At 38.1% G+C, this 23,972-nt stretch overlaps 1 protein-coding gene across 11 annotated transcripts in view; it reads left to right on the top strand.

The window, feature by feature from the left end:
* Nucleotides 1-3,791: 3,791 nt before the first annotated feature.
* LOC148864557 (dual specificity protein kinase YAK1 homolog) overlaps nt 3,792-23,972 on the top strand; it is a 47,245-nt gene continuing 27,064 nt past the window's right edge. For 4 of the 11 annotated variants that reach the window (XM_088977126.1, XM_088977119.1, XM_088977123.1 and 1 more), the window contains exons 1-12: nt 3,792-4,158; nt 16,236-16,389; nt 16,513-16,622; nt 16,757-16,826; nt 16,982-17,064; nt 17,157-17,235; nt 17,358-17,398; nt 17,890-18,012; nt 18,420-18,570; nt 18,750-18,864; nt 18,956-19,038; nt 19,144-19,218. In XM_088977126.1, coding sequence (XP_088833252.1) covers nt 17,003-17,064; nt 17,157-17,235; nt 17,358-17,398; nt 17,890-18,012; nt 18,420-18,570; nt 18,750-18,864; nt 18,956-19,038; nt 19,144-19,218 — 729 coding nt within the window. In that variant the 5' untranslated portion in view covers nt 3,792-4,158; nt 16,236-16,389; nt 16,513-16,622; nt 16,757-16,826; nt 16,982-17,002. Of the gene's footprint in view, nt 4,159-16,235; nt 16,390-16,512; nt 16,623-16,756; nt 16,827-16,981; nt 17,065-17,156; nt 17,236-17,357; nt 17,399-17,889; nt 18,040-18,419; nt 18,571-18,749; nt 18,865-18,955; nt 19,039-19,143; nt 19,219-23,972 lie in introns of all 11 variants that reach the window. The other 7 variants (XM_088977124.1, XM_088977118.1, XM_088977121.1 and 4 more) reach the window with 3 other exon arrangements.

The following is a 23,972-nucleotide window of genomic DNA, read 5'->3' as shown; positions in this document are numbered from 1 at the left end:
TATTAGGTATGATGCAGTGAGTACAGCTTGAGACCATTATTGCTTGGGCACATTGTGCTGGAAAAGAAGGACTCGAGCTGTCTCCAATAGGTGCCTTTCTTGCGCTCAGCAACCCCATTTTGCTGAGGGGTGTAAGCATATGATGATTGGTGTAACATGCCTGCATCTTCCATGAATGAGTTCAGGGATCTTTCAAAGTATTCAACTGCATTGTCTGAACGGAATTGCTTAATCTTTTTATCAAATTGTGTTTCAACCATCTTGCAAAACATCATAGTTATCCGAGGAACTTCATCACGTCCTTTTAACAGATAAATCCAAGTGCACCGAGAATAATGGTCAATAGAACTGATAAAGTAACGGAAGCCATCAATGGAAACAATGGGTGAAGGACCCCAAACATCAAAATGAACCAAATCAAAAGGGGCTTGAATTTCATTACTAGAAATTGGATACATTGATCTACATTGTTTTGACATTTGACACACATCACAAATTAAACTCTGACTTGGAATGCCCTTACATAATTCGGGAAACAACATTGCTAAAGAAGAAAAAGACAAATAACCTAGCCTAGCATGCCACAAGTGTAGCTTAGCTATTGACTCCACACTTTCCGGATTAGTAGTATCAGAAGCTTGTAAGGCTGAGCTGATATCTGCATCAAAATAGTAGAGGCCCCCATACTCATGACCACTCCCAATCGTTTTCCTCGTCAATCTGTCCTGGAAAACACAATGAGAAGGAAAAAAAAGTTATACTGCAGTTCAAATTTTTTGTAAGCTTTGAAACAGACAACAGATTTGAGGTAAGACTAGGAACATGTAGGACTGATTTAAGAGAGAGATCATTGCTTAGGTCAACCACCCCCTTTCCAGAGATGGTGGAGAGAGACCCATAAGCTACTCTCATCTTATCCTAGCCAGACAACAAATGATATGAAGAGAATAAGGACATATGTGTCATATGGTCAGTGGCTCTGGAATCAATCACCCAAGAGGTAGAATTAATGGAACTAGTTGCACTATATGCAGAGGCTGTACCTGATTTGGCAAGAGAGGTGGAAGCTAAAGAATTGTTCTTCAGACGGGCTAATGCCCGACTGAGAATCTCTACCTCACTAGCTGTGAAGCCCAAAGTACTTGGTCCGGAGGAGTCGGCAGCCTGCCTTATGGTGGAAGAGGACACTGTCTGAGTACTCTTTGAGTTGTCACTACTGTTGTTGGTGGCAAGATTCCCACTGCTTCAGATGAGGGTGCAAGACCCAACATTTCTCCTTTGTGTGTTTCTCACCACCACAATGGGTACACTTGAGGGACTTCTTGTCTGAAAATCTATTTCCCTTAGTGGAGACTAGGGCTGAATGTTCTCCAGATAGTTCTGTTGACTGTGTCTGGGAGTCAACTTGCATCTCCTTTCTCCTTGCTTCTTCATTCCTCACCAAGTAGTAGACATGGTGAAGCTCTGGTAATTCATCTCTCCCTAGAATCTGTGACCTTATACCTTCATATACAGGGTCTAGGCCCGCCAAAAACTTGGAGGCTCTGCCCTCCTCAATCTGCTTGTCATGCCTCTCCTTATCCTTGGCATTTTTCCAATCCAAAATCGAGTGATGGTCAAGCTCTTCCCAGAGGCCTTCTAGTGTTGCAAAGTATGTTGCCACGGACATGTCTTCTTGCCTTAGGGCTGCAATGTCTTGTTCAGCCTGTAGATTCTAGCATTGTTCTTTTTCTGGCCGTATGTCTTGGATACTTTCTCCCAAATTTTAGCGGCTGTAGAGAAATGATAAACAGTTCTAGCCACCCGGTGAGTCATGGAGACCAGCAACCAAGACATGACTCTGGCATTTTCCTTGCGTCACACGGTGTATTTAGGACTGCCAATTTCTGGTTCTTTCTTGTCTCCATCCAAATAGCCTGTAAGATCACGAGATGTAATGAACAACCTTGCTGAGACGGACCACTCTCTGAAGTTATACTCATCCAGCAGCACACTTGTAATCTGCAAACTGTTCAGATTAGGGTTTTCCATGTTTGAGGACCTTGCGACAGGTCTGTTATCTCTAGAGGAAACTTCACCGGATAGTGAGGACATCCTGACTTCAGTCCTAGAGTTGTTCACAGTGCTGTAGGTGGTTCTGTTTAGGGCTGGCCGAAGTGTTCACAGTGCTGATAGAAATGTTCACAGTGCTGGTAGCACACTAGATAGACTTCACTTGGACTGAACCAGTTCGGGTACAGTGGCAAGTAAAAGTTCGAGGCTGCAACTGTGCAGTGCTGAAGTAGGGCTGGTAACCGACCTGAAAATAGGGCTCTTTACCACTGTTCTGTAAGAGTCTTGCTGGTGCACCGAAACTGCAACTGTAGAAGAGACTCTCTTCCTTTCGGCTAGTGCTAGGACTGTTGAAATCAGTCCTCAACTAGGTCCGTCCTATACAAACCTCTCTTAGTAGCCAGATAGCTACTACTTGCTGGAAATAACCTAGTAAGACATCTACTTCTGGGTCTTACTTCCCTTGAGTCCTACAACCAAGAGAAACCCTAGGTTCGAACTTGCTTTACTCTCTTACACCCCTAGGTCTTTACCGCAGCAACCCATAAAAGGAAAAGAGGATGAAAAGACAGCAAGAGGAGAGAGTGCGCCGGCTGAAACCAGGAAGAAGCTAATGCTTTGATACCATATAATCTTAGGAGCTGTACTCAAAGTAGCGAAGAAGAGAAGAGAACCTCTGAAATGTAGTGAATGTCGAACTGTACTTGCTAGTTGACCATGCTATTATTTATATATGAATATAGTACAAGGTACAAGAAATTACTGGGATGCCCCTGATTAGTGATGTGACACCCAGATGACTTAAATCATTAAACAGGATTAGGCCCATTAACACATGCCCAGTTACAAGATAAGTTAAACATAAGAATGGGCTAATAAGAACTCTTATCAGCCGAACATCACTCTAACATTCTAACAATGCATTTCAATCCCTGTTGACTTTCCATCCTCTTGATGGTCTTCACCTCTGATTCTTCATCTCTTTCTACTGTCTTCTCTTGCACTTAACCTAGGGCCTCAGCATCCTTTAGCACCTTTAACAACACATCCCAACATTCTCCTTTCTTGCCTTCAGGAAAAAAAATCATCTGCTTCCTCCCCAAGACTGAATTTCTCAACCAGAGCAATGAAAACTCCCTTTGTATTCCACCTCAACTCAGCACTGAACTGTTCCTTCTAACGACTTCATGTTGTGTCAATCCTTTTCTCCACTGCTTCCAATGACATCCATGAGGAAATGCTTGAACCAGTTTATCACCTCTTCTCCAACCAGTAAGACCATAGCTTTCTTCCCCTCTCTAATCTTTAGTGAAAACTTACTTGCCCCTTTGAGTTTGTCAAACAGAAATAGTTTGGCTTCGATCTTCAGGAATCTTCTCCAACGAGTTCTTTGTTCTCTCCAGTCCCCATTCTTCACCCCTTCTCCCAACTCAGACGTTCCTTTTAAAACGAATAAAATCAGTCTTTATTGTTGTTTGTTCACTAGTAATGGTCTATCAACTTTTAAAACAAATAAAATCAAATACCTTTTGGATACCTGAAGACCTACCAGTCTTTATTGAGTCACTTATCAACAAAGAAAGATTAGTATGAATCTTCTATTTCTATTTCTTTATTTAGAAATTCCTGGACTGTTGTTAGCTTTATTGTTCATATTAGGTGCTTGGAAAACATACTATGCATTCAGTTGGGAGAGATAAGAGAGTTTATCTCTCCTTTTTCTGCTGTGTACATTCCAGTATTGCTTAATGAATGAAATTCTTCTGTTATTGATCCCCAAAAAAAAAAATCTAGTGAAAGTGGGCTTGTCAAAGCCTATATATTTCTGTTGGTTTTCCTCCACTCGGATGTTGTAAGGCTGTTGAGATGTTGCATTATTGATCCATATTAATTTTTACTTGTGCAGCTTGTTACTAGACTAACACGGGATATAGTTGAGACATACCAAATATGCAACCCAGAATTTAAGTATTCTGAAGATCTGAATCCAAAACGATACCTAACAAGCCCATCAGTTGGAGTGCTAAATGATGGCTATGACAATGCAAACTCAGATCTTATCTTGACTGTGAACTTTGTCTTGGTCAATGTAGACTCACAAAGAAGGTTTGGTTCTATTACTTGATAGTTATGTATTTTTTTTTTTTAAATTTCCATTTAGATTCTCATCCATTTCCTGTGATGGTTTGCAACTAAAAGTATGCCCTTTAAAAAATTTGATATTGGAAGCAAAAGGAATTGAAGATTAAGGGGATGTTCGACAACATAGTTGGTTTTGTTTTTGAAAATAAAAAAGCAGTTGTTTTTTGTTTTCAAAAACAAAACCAACCATGTTGTCAAACATCCCCTAAGTTGTTAATGGCTATATATCTTTGTTTCTATCTGTATTGGTTTTTTTGGAACTATAAAAGTTTGTTGAGTTTTTAGATCTGTATTTGACAGTATTATGTGTGATAGTCATGTTGTCATTATACTATTACATTCTAAATACATGAATGGGATGACTGCCCAAGGATTCTTGTTCTTTTTTCTCTTCCTTCATCTCTTCTTTTTCTTCTTCTAGCTTCTACAATCAAGAGCTTTCGAATAAATAAAACCTTCGTTGGTACCAGACCATCAATCAGGACTGTTGATTGCACACCCAACTTTGTGCTGGTATCATCACTGCTGTATGGATGGCAATGATCCATGAAACAGAGAACTCTAGATTTTGCCCATGGGTGATTTTAGATGGATTTTGGTGTAGAAACCCATTCACTTCAAGTTATTTTTCTGTTTCTCAAATTTTTTCTTAGTGGAAATGAAAAAAATCAGTCTGAACATGTGACAATGTCTCAACCAAGATAAGATTTTTGTCAAGGGTTTGGCTGCAACTATTCAGTTTCCCTGATATTTGCAGAACCACAGAAAGTGATTTCACATGATTTGGAGCTGTATTGAGTGTTAAGTGAAGTTTCTTCTTCACCATATTTATTGCCCAACTAATGTCACTTGGATTTTTAGTTAATTTCCATTAGCTTCCTTCAAATGAAGAATTGTTACTGTTAGAGCTAGCTGAATAAGGGTAGATTAGTCATTTTATTTCTGTTAAGTTATGTGCTTATGTGGCAGTTTTAATAGAGACTTCTTGTCCCATACTTAAGTGGGGGCAGTTTAGTCTTTGTCCAACTAATCAGAGGCTAATCCACATTATGGTCGACTGAAAGGGTTTAGTTATCAAATTTGACTGTTCTTCTTCCTCCTCCTTTCTCCCTTACTCTCTACTGGTTCGAACTACCTAAACACAGCTGTCAAAACGTGGTATCAGAGCCATAAACGAAGGAGAAGTAGGCTGCGACTTCAAGTTCTTTCTCCTTTTTTCTTCTTCTCTGGGCTGCGAATCTGAGGTACACAATCTGAAAGCTGCGGCATCTGTTATTTATTTATTTTTAGGCTGCCACAATCCCTATTACAAGTATTAGGAAGGTGTGGCAGCCCTAGGATATCAGCCTAATACTGCTGTAACTGTGTGTGGCAGCCCTAGTCGTGTGGTGGTGCTTGTGGTGTTTACCCTCTACTGAACCATTTCAAGAGGGTTTGTGTGTGGTTGCTCGAGTTGTTACAGTGCTGTCATGGTTATTACTATTTCTGGGTTGTTAGTAGTGGTGTGAACAGAATTTTTTGTGTGGTTGCTTGAGTGTTGTGTTGTTGTAATGGTGCCTAATAATTCTGGGGTGTTAGTAGTGGTGTGAACGGATTTTTTTTTGTGCTGAAAGAAGTGTTCGAATACCTCAGCCTATTAGCCTTCATCAATGTTTTAATCTGGATGGTAGCTGAATCTGGTTAGAACATCTAGTTTTTAACCTGAGTGTTACTCTACATCTAGTGTTGATTGTGACTAGTTGTGAGATTGTTATCAGTGTGCTGTAGTGTTGCCTTGACAACAGTATTTGGTTGGTGATTGAGATTTCAGCATTAGAGATAGCAATGGGGGGACATAATGGCAGCAATGGGAGATGGTTCTAGTGATCAGAAACCGAGTGTGATGATCCCCGCCGACTATTTGGGTGTGCAAATGACTTCATTAAACTTAATGGTGAGAATTATGTGGCATGGGCCAAGTTAGTGGAAGTTTTCCTTAAGACAAAGGGGAAAGTGAAACACGTGAAGGAAGATAAACCATCAATTGACTCTCTAGGGTTTGATGACTGGGAACAGGAAGATGCCCAAATCATGACGTGGTTATGGAATATTATGGGACCCGAAATAAGTGTCAACTTTATGTGTTCCTAGAGACAACTAAGGACATATGGGAACATGCCAAGAAGCTTTATTCTGGGCAGGATAATACTACAAGGGTATATCAGCTCTATCAGGAGTATTTTGATCTATAACAAGGGAATAAAACCCTAAAAGAGTACTATGCCAGTATGAAGAACCTCGGAAATGAACTCAATGTTTATCATCCCCTCACCCCAGATGTTAAGGTTCAGCAACAACAGAGGGAACAACTGGATGTCACTAGGTTCTTAGTGGGGTTGAAATCAGAGTATGAACCAGTTAGGGCCCAAATATTGGGAGTCTCTACTCTTCCTACACTTGAGGAAGTTTTTGTACGGCTTAGCAGGATTTCTTTGGGATATGCAGAGAATCCCACGCCGCCTGATAGATAAGCATTTGTGATAGCTAGAGGAGGTGGACGTGGTACTAGAGGGGGAGGACATGCCTCCCGAGGAGGTCGTGGTGGTTTCATATTTGGCCGTGGTGGTGGTCGTGACTCAGGGGGAGGTCGTGGTAAAGGAAAAAATAACTCTACTAGGAAGTGTACCCATTGTGGCAGGGACGGACATTCGGTGAATTTCTGTTATGATCTCCAAGGCCCACCTTCTACATGGGCTAAGCATGTAGTAGCTGGCGGGGTTGATGTCAGTGATAACCAACAGGCAGATCTAACACCTTCTACATCTACATCTATTTCCGGGAAGGAGATGGTGAGTGTACCGCGCGATGAGTATGAGAGGTTCCTCCAGGTTACTTCACAATATACTACAACCACCCTTGCACAATCAGGTATAGCTTGTTTGGCATCCAAACCCTCTCCTTGGATTATTGACTCTGGAGCCTCTGATCACATGACCAAGACTCCAGGTGTGTTCTTTTCCCTCTCTGAAACTTCCACATCTCAAACTGTTACCCTTGCCAACGGTTCCTCTTCTCCCATTTGTGGTGTTGGTAATGTTGACACGACTTCTTTTTCTTTTATCATCTGTTCTATATGTACCTAAATTTCCATTCAATCTTATGTCTGTCAGTAAATTAACTAAGACTCTTACTTGCTCTATTACATTTTTCCCTTCATTTTGTGTTTTTTAGGATTTCAAGACGGGGAAGAAGATTGGTGGGGGGCATGAGGCCGATGGATTGTATTACCTTGACGGTGGTGGATGGGCAATTTACCATTAAAAGAACAATTCCCGTCTCTTTTTACCACATCCAATTGTAGGATGGAGCCTATTTCTTGTTTCATGGTCCCATCTAATTCAAAAATTGGTATTGATTGGGATTTGGGGTTCAGAAGAGGGTTATGTGAGAGTGAAATTCCTTGTGTTTTAAACCTGTTTCAAGGTCTTGAAGGGGTGTGCTTGGATAGTACAAAAAGGGATAGGAGGCTTTGGACCCCACTCCCTCTGGTACCTTTACATGTGCTTCATTTTTCTCTTCCTTGATTTAGTTGAGTGATAGTCTTGGGTTATCTTTTTCGGTAAAAGAAATTTAGAGTAATCCTATGTCTGCTAGAGTGGGTGGTTTCTGTTGGGAAGTGTATCTGGAACATGGTTTAAAATGTATCGAAATGTCGGAAATGTTGCCTGACATATGTCGGTGTCGAGACCCAACGACATAGATTTTACATGAATTAAAAAAAATACAATATGTCGGTTGATATTTCAACCATTTCGGTAAATGTCGACCATATCGTTCCCAAAAACAAAAAAATATATAATATATCAAAATATTTCCAAGTATATGTCGACAAGGGGAAAAAGAAGAAGGTTTTTTGATAAAAAAGAAGAAGAGGGTTTTACGTTTTAGCTTGTGTACTTGGAGCTGGAGTACAACCCCAAGATCTAACCAAGCACGAGAGTGCTCATGCGCTGAAATATCTTTTTCTTGGAGGAGGACGTTCAGCTTATGAAACCTTGAAGAAATTTCTCTCATCTTGATTCAGATATGCAATAACCCTATTTCTCTCTCACGATGAATAACCATGAAGAATCTAGGAAAAAAGAAGAGAGAGAGAGGGGGGGGGGCAGCGGAAGGTGAGGAGAATGCTCTTTGTCATCTTCTATTTTTTTCTTGAAGGGCTGGTTTGCTGCTCACTGGTTGCAGACACACTATCTCTTTGAGAGTTGAGGAGGCTGAAGTTCATTCAATGAAATTGAAACCTCAGCCTTAAGTTTATTTAAACTTTAAAGACTTGCTATAGTCCATGATGGTCTATGGAAGCCTATAGACCATCACAATAGCAAGCCCTAAAATGGGATCTTTAAAACACCTTTATATAAACATGTTACAATGCAAGAAGGTCTATTGTAATATTATAGACCTCATAAATGAAAACTTACAAATACAATCTTTATTTTACTCTTATCACAGTACATGAAGGTCTACAACAATAATGTAGATCCTCACTACAAAAGCCACTAAAATGGATAAATAATAAGAAAACTAATATTTGAGATAAAATTACAATATTCATTAGAAAACAAAAATAAAAAACAGAAAATGTTAACTAGTTAGTATTTTTATAAAATATTTATGAAAAAGAATTAACAAAAATAAAAACAAAAGAATAAATTAATTACTTTATAATATAAAACGTAAAATATTTTTCAAGTAATAAAATATTAACTAATTATTTTTAAAATATTTATTAAAATCAGAAAATGTTTATTAAATTTTATAATAAATCATATTCTACATTTAATATAAAAATAAATTTAATAAATTTTATTCTAAATCATAATTTATTATAAATTTAGTACTAAAAATCATAATAAATTCATTAGGTTTTATAAGAAATCAGAATTTATCATAATCTTAATACTACAAAAAGGAGAATCAGTTTATTAAATTTATAATAAAACATAATGTATTGGAACTTTAATATTTAAAAAATCAGAATAAATGTATTTCTATTTACTAGTGTGAAATAAATATATTAGAATTTATAATAAATCAGAATTAAAAATAAGAAAAGAAAATATCAGATAACCTTGTAAAAACATCAAAATGCATAATAAATCAGTAAATTGTCATTTACTAATTTGTTATTGATCTTAGTTTCTTAGCTTTATATAATGGTTGGGAATAAGATAATAGTCTAGAAATATGTATTCATGCTTCTTTTATCATTTTACAAAATATCTTTGCATATTTCCACATATTTCATAATATTTCCACAATGTCTCTAATTTTTACAATATTTCTCCTCGACATTTCCGACATTTCCGACGTATGTCATATACTTTGGTAGGCGACATTTCCATCGACATCGACATTTTAAACCTTGATCTAGAAAGAGTTAATACTTATGCCTTACTATAGAGAAAAAGACCTAACTGGTGCCTTTCCCCACATTGGTGCTCTCGTTGCCAAGTTAATGGTGAGGATTGCTATCACTTATCAAGCTCCTGCCCTTTTTCTTCTTCAATTTGGGATTGGTTTTTCTCTTTGTTTGGGTGCAGGTTGAACCCTTCGCCTAATGTACAACGTTTGTAAGTTGGCCAAAGAAGAGGAGAAGAATATTGTGGAGGTATATAAAAGCCGAGTCTATTGGTCGATTTGAGAGGAGAGGAACCAGATATTTTAGATGAAGAAAGATTTGAAGCCATTACCATTAGAGTGATTCATTAGGTGAAGATGCTGGACCTCTTTAAAGACATTCTAGGATGTGAATTGATGAGGAAATGGAGGGAGGAAGCTGATTCCTCTCCCACTAAGGAGGCTGTTAGGCATTGCTTGTTCACACCATATGGTGAAGCTATTAAGGCTCTGCTTGGTGAATAAGTGGTTGTTAAAATATGTACTTGTTGCACAAGTGCTTATTGTAAGTGCTTATTTTAATCACCACTTAAGGCCGCTTGGTGACCCACTTGCTATATCACTTATTGTGTTTTTTAAACACTTAATGGGGTGGGGATGTTTAGTGAGCTACTTTCCCCACAAGCGCTTATGTTGGCATAAATGACAATTTTAGTCCTCACTTCACTTATACATATAAACAATGCTTTTCACATATTATTCTATACATTTCAATGAAAAATTGCCACATCACCACATCTTGACATATGAGAGCCCACATGGGCCCACACGTGGGGTGCCATGTGGACCCAATTAACTTTGACGAAAGTAGTGAAGGTAATCTAGGTCCGTTTGACATAGGTGGGTTATTTAGAAATGAGCAAGGAGTGGTCATTGCTATCTATCTATTCATGCCCAATTGGAGTAGGTGACTTATTGAGGTTTGCAATTTTGGCTGTATTGGAAGAGATTCAAAAAGCAAAAGACTTGAACTTTCGAAAATTGTCAATTGAAGGAGATTGAAAGCTGGTGATTAATTGGCTCCGAAAGGATGAGGAATATGGAGGTGGTGCTAAGAAAAGGAAGGTGGTGATGTTATTACAAGGGGTAGAGGTGACATTCAATTTGGTGGGAAGGAACAATTTGTTTTGGGCTATATTGTAATTTGATACTTCCTTGGGGAGAGCCAAGAGAGTTTATCTCTCTCCCTATTCATTGTACTTAATTGCAAGGATTAAAATATCAGTGTTGAGTATCGTATCAGACCACTCAAATACGGATACGCTTTGGAAACACATGGATATAGATGAAAAATATGGACAGGCCAAAAAATACATATAAATTCCATAAATATATTAATAAATTATGTTTAAGATTAAAATAGCCATAATTAATGTATAAATATATAGAAAATGTATATTCTAAAGGTATATGTGAAGAAATATACTACATTTAATACAGTGGGATGCATAGAAATCATAAAATTTTATTGATAATGTATCAATCAAGAATCCTAGAACATATTATATATATTTTTTAGAAATTGATACATGCATAATGCTATTATTATGTTATTTTCTAAATTCAAAAGGCACAAAACATATGCAACTATTATACATAAATTATTATATTGATTATTTTCTATTTATTATTTTTAAATTTTAATATTAACCAAATGTCGACTAAGAATTAATTCTCGAATGTTTAGTTAACAATATTTTTATTTTTGTAAACACTAAACATGTTATTATAAAATGTAATTGAAATATCATTTAAAAATTTATAAGAATATATAATATTAACTTAAAATATATCAAGTATATTAAATTTTCTATACACATCGTATACAAATTCATAATTTTTAACTACTAAAATAATTATTCCATTATTAACATTTTTTCCATTAAATTTGAGATAAAAAATATCATTTTTTGATATAAATGCGGAATAATGGATTTGACAAATTCAATTTATGTTATATTCTTGAGTATTTTGTAAATAACATTTTTATTTTTGTAAATAATACTTTTATTTAATTCAAATTAAAATAGGAATTAATAATTTATTCTATTATTAATATCTTTATTCATATGAATTTCTTGAGATTAAAAACCACTTTTTTTTTTGTAGAAGATTAAAAACCACTTTTTGATATAAATGTGGATTTAAGAAATTATTTATTCTAGTAGTTTACAAAATATTAGTTTTGAATATTATTTTTTATTGAATTGGATTGTTCGCATTACATGTGGACACTAGAATTGATAAAATAATATTCTATTTCACTTGTTGTCATAGCACAAAATGTGGTCTAGTGGATTAAGAGCATGGATAAGGCTTCTAGCATTGGGTGATTTGGGTTTGAATCACTTTAGTCGCATTTTTACAACTAACGCGTGAATAGAAAGACATTGATCTGTATTGTTCTGTATCGACGCGTATTGCCGATATAACATGATATGGGCCAATACGAATGCGTATCGCTTCGATATGCGAAACTTAGGGGATACAGGTTTAGTCGTAGCGTATCCTATATGCCCTCTTGCTGATACCAATATGATACACCCTATATCGGATGTATCGTATTGATATTTATATCCTTGCTTAATTGTTCTTTATTAATGAAATTGTTTTTGTTATTAATAAAAAAGAGTTAGTTATTTTTATTGATTTATGAAATGTTTGAAGCATACAAATGCCAAGCATCTATCAGATCATATACTAGCTTTGTTACCTAAAGCACCTGTTAGTGTCTCTTTAGTTACCTTTAAAATTTGCAAGTTTTTTTAGTCTCCCAAGGAATGGTAAAACTTGACATCTCTTTAGTTAGCTTTAACTTTGCAAGTTTCCCTAGCTAAGTCAAAGCTTGAGGCTAGGAAAAAGGATGTGGGGTCTTTTCCTAAATTCAAATAGAAGACTTTTTTGCGGAGAGAAGAAGAGAGAATGGGATAGGAGGAGGTTCCAAGGGAAGACAATCCAGAAGAAGAGAAATTGTGGAGAATTAGAGAGGTAGAAAAGAAAGCAAAGTTGAACATCCTAGTCAAGCGCCCCATCCTAGTCAACGGGGTAGTCAATGATTTTTTCCCAGCTAGTAGCGGTCTGAGACAAGGTGATCCCATGTCACCTTTCATTTTCACTTTAGTTGTTGATGATTTTAGTAGACTCCTCTTAGAATTGGATAGAGCCGGATCTCTAAGAGGGTGGAGAATAGTTAGAGATAGAGTTTCAGTAACCCATCTTCATTTTGTAAATGACATAATAATCTTTTGCGAAGGTTGTGATCTGATGGAGGTAAAGAATCTGAAGGATTTAATAATTCACTTTGAGAGGGCCTCAATTTGAAGGTAAATTTTGAGAAGAGCTGTGTTGTGGGAGTTCCTTTGAACATAGAGGAGCTATAGCAGCCTTGTTAGAATGCACTTGCTCTCAGTGGTCTCTTTCCTACCTAGGACTTCCATTTGGTGCAAATCCAAAGGAAAGTAGGTTCTGGAACTTGGTGGTGGAAAAATTCGAAAAAAGATTGGCAGCTTGGAAGAGAAACTATATTTCCGTGGGGGGTAGAGTTACTTTGATTAAAGCAACTTTAGCCAACTTGCCTTTATACTTCCTGCCAGTCTTTAGAATTCCTAAAAGGGAGGCGAAGAGGTTGGAAAAACTGATGAGGGACTTCTTATGGGAACCTGGAGAAGAGAAAAAAGATCACTTGATTAGGTGGGAGGTGGTGAGTCGGAGCAAAAAAGGAGGCCTAGGCTTAGGGAATGTTGTGAGTAAGAATGAGGCTCTTTTAGGTAAGTGGCTTTGGAGGTGGCCCTTGGAGAGGGAGAGGTTGTGGCATGAAGTAGTGAAAAGTATCTATGGCTGTTATGAATTAGGTTGGGATGTAGGGGTATCCCGAAGGGCTATCCTCACAACTCCTTGGAAGGTCATCTCTTGTATTCTCCCTAAATTCCTCAGATTTGTAAGGTATGGTGCTCGTTTTGGAAACTCCATTCATTTTTGGGAAGATATTTGGGTGAGCACTCAACCCCTAAAGATCGTTTCCCTTCTTTCTATTCCATCTCCCTCTTTAAAAAGAAACCCATTTCTTGGTTCCTTTCCCCCCGGGATGGGTGAGCACTCAACCCCTAAAGATCGTTTCCCTTCACTCTGGGATTTTGGGTTTCAAAGAGGAAGGGATGGAGAATTTCATTGTGTTTCAGAGCTATTGTTGTTTCTAGATTCGGTGTGTTTGGACCCCCCTAACCCGGATAAAAGGGTCTGGTCCCTAACCCCCGGTTGGCTCCTTCACTTGTGCATCTTTCTATAAAGCCCTTTGCTCCAACCCCTCCTCTCAGGTCTTCCCTGTTAAAGAGGTTTGGTCAAGGCCAATACCCCCCAAAATAGCAGTGTTCTGTTGGGAAGCTTATTATGGTAAGATCAATACTGTGGAAAACTTGCAAAAGAAGAAACCTTTTATGTGTTTGTCCCCAAATTGGTGCTTTCTATGTAAAGTGAAGGGTGAGGACTGTAACCATTTGCTGATATCATGCTCCTTTGCTGCCAATATTTGGAACTGGGTTGCTTCCTTATTTGGGTGCAGGTGGAACTTGCCCTCTGAAGTAAAGCTGCTGTTCACTCTGGCTGCTTTTGGGAGATTGACAAAAAGAGGCAAGCTAATGTGGAAATGTATCAGAGCTGCTACCTTGTGGATATTATGGGAGGAGAGAAATGAGAGAAATGCTAGAATATTTCAAGAAAAGAAAAGAAGTCTTGCTGAAATCAAGGAATGCATATTGACAAGGATAATCTCATGGTTAAAATCTTCACATTTGTTGGCAGATTGCTCCTTTGATGACTTGAGGAGAAGCTGGGCAGCGATGGCTTCTACAGTCTCCACCAAGAACAAATCACAAGTTGAATGCAAACCCCCACCGAATGGAGTGGTAAAATTGAATTGGTGGGATTCTGAGAGACAAAGACAGCAATATGTTGTCTCAATTTTCAGGACCAGTGGGTGAAGGTGATTCTGTAAGGGCAGAGTTACTAGCAGCGGTACAAGGTATACAAATGGCTAGTTAAATTGGAGTGAACAATTTGTTAGTAGAAGGGGATTCCAAGGTAGTAGTGGGCTGGATGATAAGCCCAAAAACAGCTTGTTGATGCTATAGGGATCTGTTAAAGAAAGTTAAATGGATGACAAGAAATATGACTGTCAGGTTTCAGTGGGTCAGCAGATCAGCAAATGCAATGGCTGATTTTCTGGACAAGCAAGGCTTGGGTGTTTAGTGTACATGGTTCAGTCCTCAGGGCAGGTAATATCTTGTGCCTCCTCCTAGGCTGATTGTATTTTCGTTATTTGAATTAATAAAACTACTCTCATTTATCAAAAAAAAAAGCAGAGTTAAACAAGGTAGTGGAAACCGGAGATCAAGCAAGGCTTTTGGGTTTTTGGTGTTAAGACTTAGGCGGGGAAGAAATGAAAAGGAAATTGTCCTGGGATTTGGAGAAGAGATATCTGTTGAATGAAGAAAAGTCTAAAAGGAATTTTGAGTGGTGATTTTTGCCAATAGCCCAAAACTATAATTGGTTGGGTTCTACTAAAAGGGGTTGATGGTTCCTGTTTGGGTTGTGGGGATGGATTTGGACTTTGTTTCTTTTGTTTATTTGTAATTCATGAGAAATGATTTCTGTATTTAAAAAAAGGGTGAAGGGTTGTATTTTGGTGGGTCTTGGGGTGCTAAATCTGGGGGTGATATCCTGTCATCTGTTTGTTTCTTCTAATAAAAGTTTTCTTTCTTTTTTTTTTTTATTACCAAAAAAAAAAAAAGAAAAAAAATCACTCTCATTTCCAGTTTCATACTGAAAAACCATGAACAAACATGGACATGCTTCCAATTGAAATAACTTTTAACTAGAAATGATCCTCAGCATCATCAAAATCTGATGCAATCTGGTCAGCATAGATCAATGTCCACATCACGGAACATCCTAAGAAAGCAATTTTCAGCCTGAGCATGAAAACAATGAAGTGAAAAAGTCTTCACTACAATCTCAAAATTCCATTTAATCTAGTGAATCCAAGTTTGGCAGATTCACAACTGTCCTTTGGATTAAAAAGGACAAATCTGAATCCCCTTAGCAGCTCATCTGCCTGCACCAATCAAATCTACAGAAACTGATTTTTTTTTTTTTTTAATTTGAAAGAATAAAATCCAAGAAAAATCCTTGAATTTTGCACACAAGTTGGAAATCACCACCAATAAAAGTTAAAAATCATTGGGATTTAGTTTTTCTGGTTACTTGGGAATGACCGACCAGTACCATGCTGATGCCATTTGTATGGTCGGTTGATGCCAGCAGGTGTAGAGTTAGGAAACTCAATAGAAGATCACAATCAATCTGCTTTAATGCCAAGTTGGAAGAGGCACCAATATGAGGAGAACACAAATGTGGGTCTTCTGACACTATTCAAACTTGTTCATACTCAATGGTAAAATAATGGTAAATTACAAAGAGTACCCTGTGCTACAACTCAATATTACTAGACCATAAAATAACAAAGTGTGAAATTTCCTTATATGTCATGTTAAAACTTGGCTTAGCCCTCGTATATTTTATAGTTAACCTCATTTGATCATTTGCAGGTACATTGTTAAAGATGTTCTTGGCCATGGGACCTTTGGGCAGGTTGCTAAATGTTGGGTTCCAGACACCAACAGTTATGTTGCTGTTAAGATCATAAAAAACCAACCGGCATACTACCAGCAAGCACTAGTTGAAGTCTCCATTCTGACCACTGTAATGAAACTCTTTTAAATGTTATTCATAAAAAAAAATAGGAACTCTTTTAAATGGATTACTTGAAGCTAGATATCTTAGGAAACCTTTTCCACATGAGCTAAATTGCTATGCCCTTTGCAGTTAAACAAGAAGTTTGACCCCGAAGATAAGAGCCACATAGTTCGGATCCTTGATTACTTTGTATACCAACGCCATCTCTGCATTTCCTTTGAACTGCTTGGTGCAAACCTGTAGGTTATTCAACAACTAGTTCAAATTTGAAATCCATTGATTGGGCTAATTGATTTATTTTATTGTGTTTTTACCAGTTAATGTTTTATATTGTTTATGATGAAAACTTGACATGATTTTTGTGGCAATACAGATATGAAGTCATCAAGATAAACCAGTTTAGGGGGTTGTCTCTGAACATTGTCCAGTTATTATCAAAACAGGTATTCTTTTTTTTTTTTCTTTTTTCTTTAAACTCTGCTTATAAATGTAGTTGATGGAATATACAATTTAATGTTGGGTTCACACAAATATATGCCATTCCTTTAGTGCCCTTACCATGCATCTCTCTCTCTCTCTCTCTTCTCTATTTGTTTAGATTTTGCATGCGTTGGTTCTAATGAGAGATGCTGGGGTCATTCATTGTGATCTGAAGCCAGAAAACATTCTTCTATGTACAAGGTGAGCTAATTGTTTTGGCAATTTTGGAGATTAAGATTTTGAGGGATGCATACCTCTTCTTTAAACGTTAAATGTAGTCTTGGAATTAACAGTCTGAAGCCAGCAGAAATCAAAATTATTGATTTTGGATCCGCGTGTATGGAGGATCGTACAGTTTACTCATACATTCAGGTTTACATTTGCTTACATAGTTTGTCGTTATTTTAATGATGTGGTTGTTTTACAAACCTGTGGAAGTGTCACATCAGGGAATTCTCCATCTTTTGTTTGACTTCCTTGCCCTTTTGCTGCAGAGCCGTTACTACAGGTCTCCAGAAGTTCTTCTTGGGTATCAGTATCCTTATGGATGAAATGTCCAAATTTGCAGTTATAGAGGTCTATCTTTGTTAATTGAAAGTGAAAGGTAGACCATTTAAAGGCAAAGCATTTCACCTTGTAGAAACAATCTTCTTTTCCAGTCTTTATAGTACATTTTATTGTTTTAAGGGTATTTATATCTACCAATCAGAAAAGCATGTAACATCAGAGCTTCAAATTTTATTGATATATATTTATATGTTTATTCTTGATAACAACTTTTATAATCTTTGTAGACATGTATAGATGTAAGCGAGTGTGTGTATGTGTATTGGAAAAATGATTTTCTTGTTGGATAATTAGTGAAGCTTGTTAGATGATTCCCACCTATTTCTGCCACATGGAGAGCTTGCATTGGCATCAAGCATATAGGGGATTCTCTGGATCCATCACATGGAGAATGGTACATGTATACTTTGGTACTTCTGTAACATGTTTATGCTATCTGGTCCTTCACTGATCTGTCAGATATACTACTGCCATTGATATGTGGTCTTTTGGCTGCATTGTTGCGGAGTTGTTCTTAGGGCTGCCTCTGTTTCCTGGAGCATCTGAATTTGATCTTCTAAGGAGAATGATTGAAATTCTTGGGTATAGTCTGCTATATTCTGTTTGTAGGTGTGGTTAAGCAACTTATTTTTGGTAATTGATAGTAGGTTTAAATTTCCTTTCTTGATGTAACAAGAATTTGAACAAGATAGTCTGTTATTTTGATCTCTTCATTTAAATAATAATCGAAATATTTCAGTAATATTTATGGAATAAAAGAGAGACAAGATAATATTTGTTGTATGTCATATACAAGGCCTGTAGTTATGTATGAGTTTTCCATTTAACGTACATGGTTTGCATGTTATGCATGATTATTGAATAACGTACATGGTTTGCATGTTATGCATGATTATTGAATTTAATGGGTAAAACTATCTTACGTAGAAAAACATAGGCAACTTGATGTTGTTGGTTGCTAACTGTTGTGATCCTTTTCAACTTTGTAGAGGGCAACCTCCTGAAAATGTACTAAAGGAGGCAAAGAACACAAATAAGTTCTTTAAGTGTGTTGGGAGCATTTATCACTTTGAGAACATTGAGACCACCATGAGTGGTGAAAGTGCTTACCAAGCTTTGACCGAAAAGGAATATGAAGCTGTAAGTGTTCTTTTCAGTAAACAAAATAACTGGATTAAATACACAGTATACCGACTAGTTTGCTTCACATTCTACCTTATTCTTTATGTACCTTGCCTCTACAATTTTGGATATTGTATTGTTACAAAATTCTTTGTTATCCTAACCTTCTTTCCTTTGCTTCTGCCTTGACCGTTTAGAGGGAGTTGAAGAAACCATTAATAGGAAAAGAGTATTTTAATCATATGAAGCTCGAGGAAATTGTTACAAGCTACCCTTACAGAAGAAACTTGCCTCAAGAGGAGATTTCCAAAGGTTAGCCATTTCATTCTTTGCATGACTGGGTTGGACAATTAGTATAATTTTTCTAAGATTTGATAACTTCCTCATAAAGATCATTTTGCAGAAAGTCTAACTCGGTTAGCACTGATTGATTTCTTGAGAGGACTTGTTGAGTTTGACCCAGCAAAACGATGGTCACCTTTGCAGGTTATTGACTTATGTCAATTATTAGTATAGTTCTTCTAGTCCTTCTCTGTGGTTCTTGTTCTTCAATGTGGTAAGACATTCAAATCCAAGTTCCTTTCCTTGCAGGCTTCAAGGCATCCTTTCGTCACGGGAGAACTATTTACATGCTCATATAAACCACCACAAGAGACCCCTCGCATGGTAAGTATATTACCTGTATTGAATTGTTAAAGAAGCCTATAGCCTAGGCGATACCCCTAGTCTATTGTCTCCCTTCCACTTCTAAGTTCTAACCTTGCTAGCTTTGAGTGTCTGACTACCATCAGAAGCAATTTGAATATAAGAATCCAAGTCTATATACACACACAATAAAGAGAAAGGACAATTGTGTCCCTCTCACAAAAGCAGAAACATAAGTTGCACATATGATAATAGTGTATATACAATGTGTGATACAACTGCACTTCCACCTCATCAATAATGAAATACATCATAAACACGTAATCAGCCCTGAGAGATTACCTAATGGCCTTCCTCCCCTAAGAGATGTACAACATCATATAGATTTAGTGTTAGGAGCAGCATTGTCTAACTTACCCCACTATAGAATGAGCCCTAAGGAGCATGAGGAGCTCCAAAGACAAGTAACAGATTGTTGAAGAAGGGGCTGATCCGTGAGAGCTTGAGTCCATGTGCTGTACCAGCTTTGCTCACACTAAAGAAAGATGGTAGTTGGCGCATGTGTGTTGAAAGCCATGCTATTAACAAGATTACAATTAAGTACAAGTTTCCCATACCTCGCCTTGATGACATGTTAGACACATTGGCTGGCTCACAAGTCTTTTCAAAGTAGATTTGAAGAGTGGATACCATCAAATTCGTATCTAAGGGAGGGATGAGTGGAAAACCGCATTCAAGACTAAGGAAGGTCTTTACGAATGGCTGGTTATGCTATTTGGGTTGTCTAATGCTCCTAGTACCTTTATGAGGTTCATGAGACAAGTTCTAAGGCCTTTTATGGGAAGTTCGTGGTAGTTTATTTTGATGACATATTCATCCACAGCAAAGATCATGACAGCCACTTAGAACACTTAAGAGCAGTCTTGCAAGTCTTGAGACAAAATCAACTATATATAAATTTGAAGAAATGTAATTTTATGACGGATCAATTGGTGTTTTTGGGGTATGTTGTTTCAGCCAAAGGGATTGAAGTGGATCAAGAAATGATTCAAGCTATTTGAGAGTGGACAACATCCAAAACCTTAAAATGAAATTCGTAGCTTCCATGGGCTAGCAACATTTTACCGTCGGTTTATAAAGAATTTCAGCATTATTGTGGCACCCATTATTGAGTGGTTAAAAGGAGGTGAGTTTACTTGGACTCCCGCGGCTGCGAAAAGCTTCCAAGAGCTAAAGATGAGGATGACCAAGGCTCTAGTACTGGCTTTACCTGATTTTAACAAGCTCTTTGAAGTTGAATGTGGTGCATCCTGTTGCTGCCAAATATGAGGCCGAGGGAAACAAGGGAATTTCGCTGGTGTCGTAGGCCGATGGGTCCGACCTGTAAACAGGAGAAGAGTACACATCAGAGGCCTTGGTGTTATCCCAGGGGCAAAGACTCCAATGTTCAAGTTAGGCCAGTGCTAAAGAGGGGTTGGACCAGGTTGGAGATGAGGGCTCAGAGCTTAGTCCTTAATAGATAATGATAATTCTCTTGGGATTCTAAATGCAAGAGAGTAAGTATCTTTACCTTGAGATGAGCACCCCGTTTTATAGCCGGCCTTGCCTTGGAGTGGTTGGAGGTAGTTGGTGATGTGCGGCTAGGATTTAATCTGGCTGATGCCATGTGGCACGATCCGAGGCCTGCCAAGTATACCTTCATCAGCCAAGAAGGCCGTCTAGTTGCTTACTTTAGTGAGAAACTCAATGATACTAGTTGGTATTCCACTTATGATGTTGAGTTTTACCTTATCCAATGGGAGTTTGTGTTGTATTCATTGACACACCTTAACTCTCACTAGAAGATAAAGGGAAAACGTGCTAAATGGGTTGATTTTCTACAAGAATATCATTTTGTTTTGAAGCATAAGGTTGGACAGCAAAACTAGGTACCCGGTGCTCTTAGTAGGAGAGTTCACTTGGTGACTACAATTTTACTAATGTTGTGGGATTCAGCTCCATCAAAGATCAATACCAAGATGACCCTTATTTTGGCCCTATTTGTAGAAGCTAAGCAGTAGGTGACAAGGATATTCGAGCCGTGTTTGTGTGGAATGATGGTTACTTATTCATGGGCAATAGGTTATGCATTCCATCAAGGTCTTTGAGGGCATTACTCATTGCTGATTTGCATTGCAAGGGACACTTTGGTTGCAAGAAGACACTTGAACTGGTCTCCAAAAGATACTTTTGGCCAATGCTACAAAAGGATGTGTTTTACTATGTTGATAGGTGTCACAAGTGCCAAACATCTAAGGGGTAGTGTTTCGACTGCTGCTACAGTAGTCCGAACAGGAAGAAGAAGAAGAAGAGAAGAAGAAGGGTCAGTCGAAAATCTGATGGTTAACCCATCCAGTCGACCCCCTTAATCTATATTAGATTTTAATAATGTTTACAAAGATATAAATGCCCTTAAGTGTGGGGCAGAGTAACTCTAATAACACTGCCACATAAGCAAGTTACTTAATAAACAGAAGAAGACTAAACTACCCCTATTCGGCACATCTTAACACTCCCCCTCAAGCTGGAGAATATGTCATATAATCCCAACTTGTTACATAGATAGTTCACTTTCCCTGAGCTTAGAGCTTTTGTAAACAAATCTGCCCACTGGTCATTGGAGCCCACATGTTTTGTATTTATCTCTCCGGCAAGAACCTTCTCTCTCACAAAGTGGCAATCAACCTCTATGTGCTTTGTTCTCTCATGAAAGACAGGATTGGATGAGATATGGAGTGCAGCTTGGTTGTCACAGTACAATTTTATAGGTTTATCCATGTGAAACCCAATTTCTTGTAGGAGATTCCTCAGCCACACTAATTCACAGGTAGTGTGAGCCATGGCCCTATATTCAGCTTCAACACTGCTTCTGGCTACAACCGTCTGCTTTTTACTCTTCCATGTCACAAGATTTCCTCTTAGAAATGTGAAATAGCCTGTAGTAGATCTTCTGTCACTCACTGAGCCTGCCCAGTCTGCATCTGTATACCCAACTACTTCAAGTTTTTCTCCTGGTTTATACAATAGCCCACGACCTGAAGCTCCTTTCAGATACATCACAATTCTAAGGACTGCATCCCAGTGAGGTATACGGGGGTTCTGCATGAATTGACTCACCACAGTGATTGCAAAGGAGATGTCGGGTCTCGTGATAGTCAGATAGTTCGGCTTTTCCACTAGTCGTCTATACCTTTCAGGATCTTCAAATACTTCTCCTGTATCACTGCTCAACTTAACATTTGGTTCCATAGGGGTCTCAATCGGTTTTGCACCTAACAGTCCTGTTTCTTCCAATATATCAATGGCATATTTCCTTTGGCACAGATTCACACCTTGTTTTGACTTGGCAACCTCTATTCCTAAGAAATACTTTAATGTTCCAAGGTCCTTTGTTTGAAAATGATTTTGCAGAAATACCTTTAGTTTGCTAATCCCCAATTTATCACTACCAGTGATGACAATATCATCCACATAGACCATTAATAAAATCTTCTCAGCTTCTGAGTCATAGCTGAACACTGAGTGATCAACCTGGCATTGCTTCATTCCAAAACTCTTCATCACTTCGCTGAACTTTCCAAACCAAACACGTGGAGATTGCTTCAACCCATAAATTGCTTTCTTCAGCTTGCACACCTTACCACCCTCCCCCTGAGCAACAAACCTAGGTGGTTGCTCCATATATACCTCCTCCACTAGATCACCATGGAGGAAGGCATTCTTTATGTCAAGTTGAAGGAGAGGCCAATCATACATAACTGCCAAGGAAATTAGGACACGAACGGAACCAATTTTAGCCATCGGAGAGAATGTCTCCATGTAGTCCACACCATACAACTGTGAGTAACCTTTAGCAACAAGTTTGGCCTTCAGACGCTCCACACTACCATCTGGCAAGTATTTCATAGTATACACCCATTTACAGCCCACAACATGCTTACCAGGTGGGAGAGTAGTAAGTTCCCACGTTTGAGTATGTTGAAGAGCGGAAAGTTCCTCCTCCATTGCCCTCCGCCATCCAGGTGAACTAAGAGCTTCTTGAACATTGTTAGGTATGGAAATAGAAGACAAAAGTGAAACAAACTGGCGATGTGAGGTAGAAAGACGAGATAATGAAACAAAATTGGAAATGAGATAGAGTGTAGAACTACGTTTACCTTTCGTAAGGCAATGGGTAGGTCAAGATCTGAAGGTTCAGCAATAGGAGCCATGAGAGGATCCGCAGATGAGGTAGAAGCGGGAGGAGGGGCTGGTGTCGTTCGATGTGTATACACTTGCCGGATTGGTGGTCGTTCAGTGGTGACCTACACTGGATGAGGAGATGAGTCTACTCCAACAACAGCCTCTGGAACTGAATCAATGACAAGAAGAGGAAGATGAGGTAAGGGTGAGGACAAGGGTGCTTCATGGCTGGAGAAGAAGGGGACAGACTAAAAAAGGTGACATCATGGCAGACATAGCACTTTCGGGCAATGGGATTATAACACTTGTACCATTTTTGAGTCCGAGAGTAGCCAAGGAAGACACATTTAATTTAGCATGCATCTAGCTTGTCTATTCCAGGACTCAGATTATGAACAATGCACACATAACCAAATACATGAGGAGTTAATGGAAACGGAGATAAAGTGGGAAACAAGAAGGAGAAGGGGGACCGACCATGAAGAATAAAAGAGGGCATCCGATTAATGAGAAAACATGCAGTGAGTACAGCATCACTCCAAAACCGTTTAGGA

This window comes from Nelumbo lutea, chromosome 3 (genome assembly GCF_056320005.1).
Source record: "Nelumbo lutea isolate HS-2025 chromosome 3, American lotus-T2T, whole genome shotgun sequence".
Lineage (NCBI taxonomy): Eukaryota > Viridiplantae > Streptophyta > Magnoliopsida > Proteales > Nelumbonaceae > Nelumbo > Nelumbo lutea.
The sequence above is the reverse complement of the archived record's forward strand: the minus strand, read 5'-3'. Positions and strand labels throughout refer to the sequence as shown.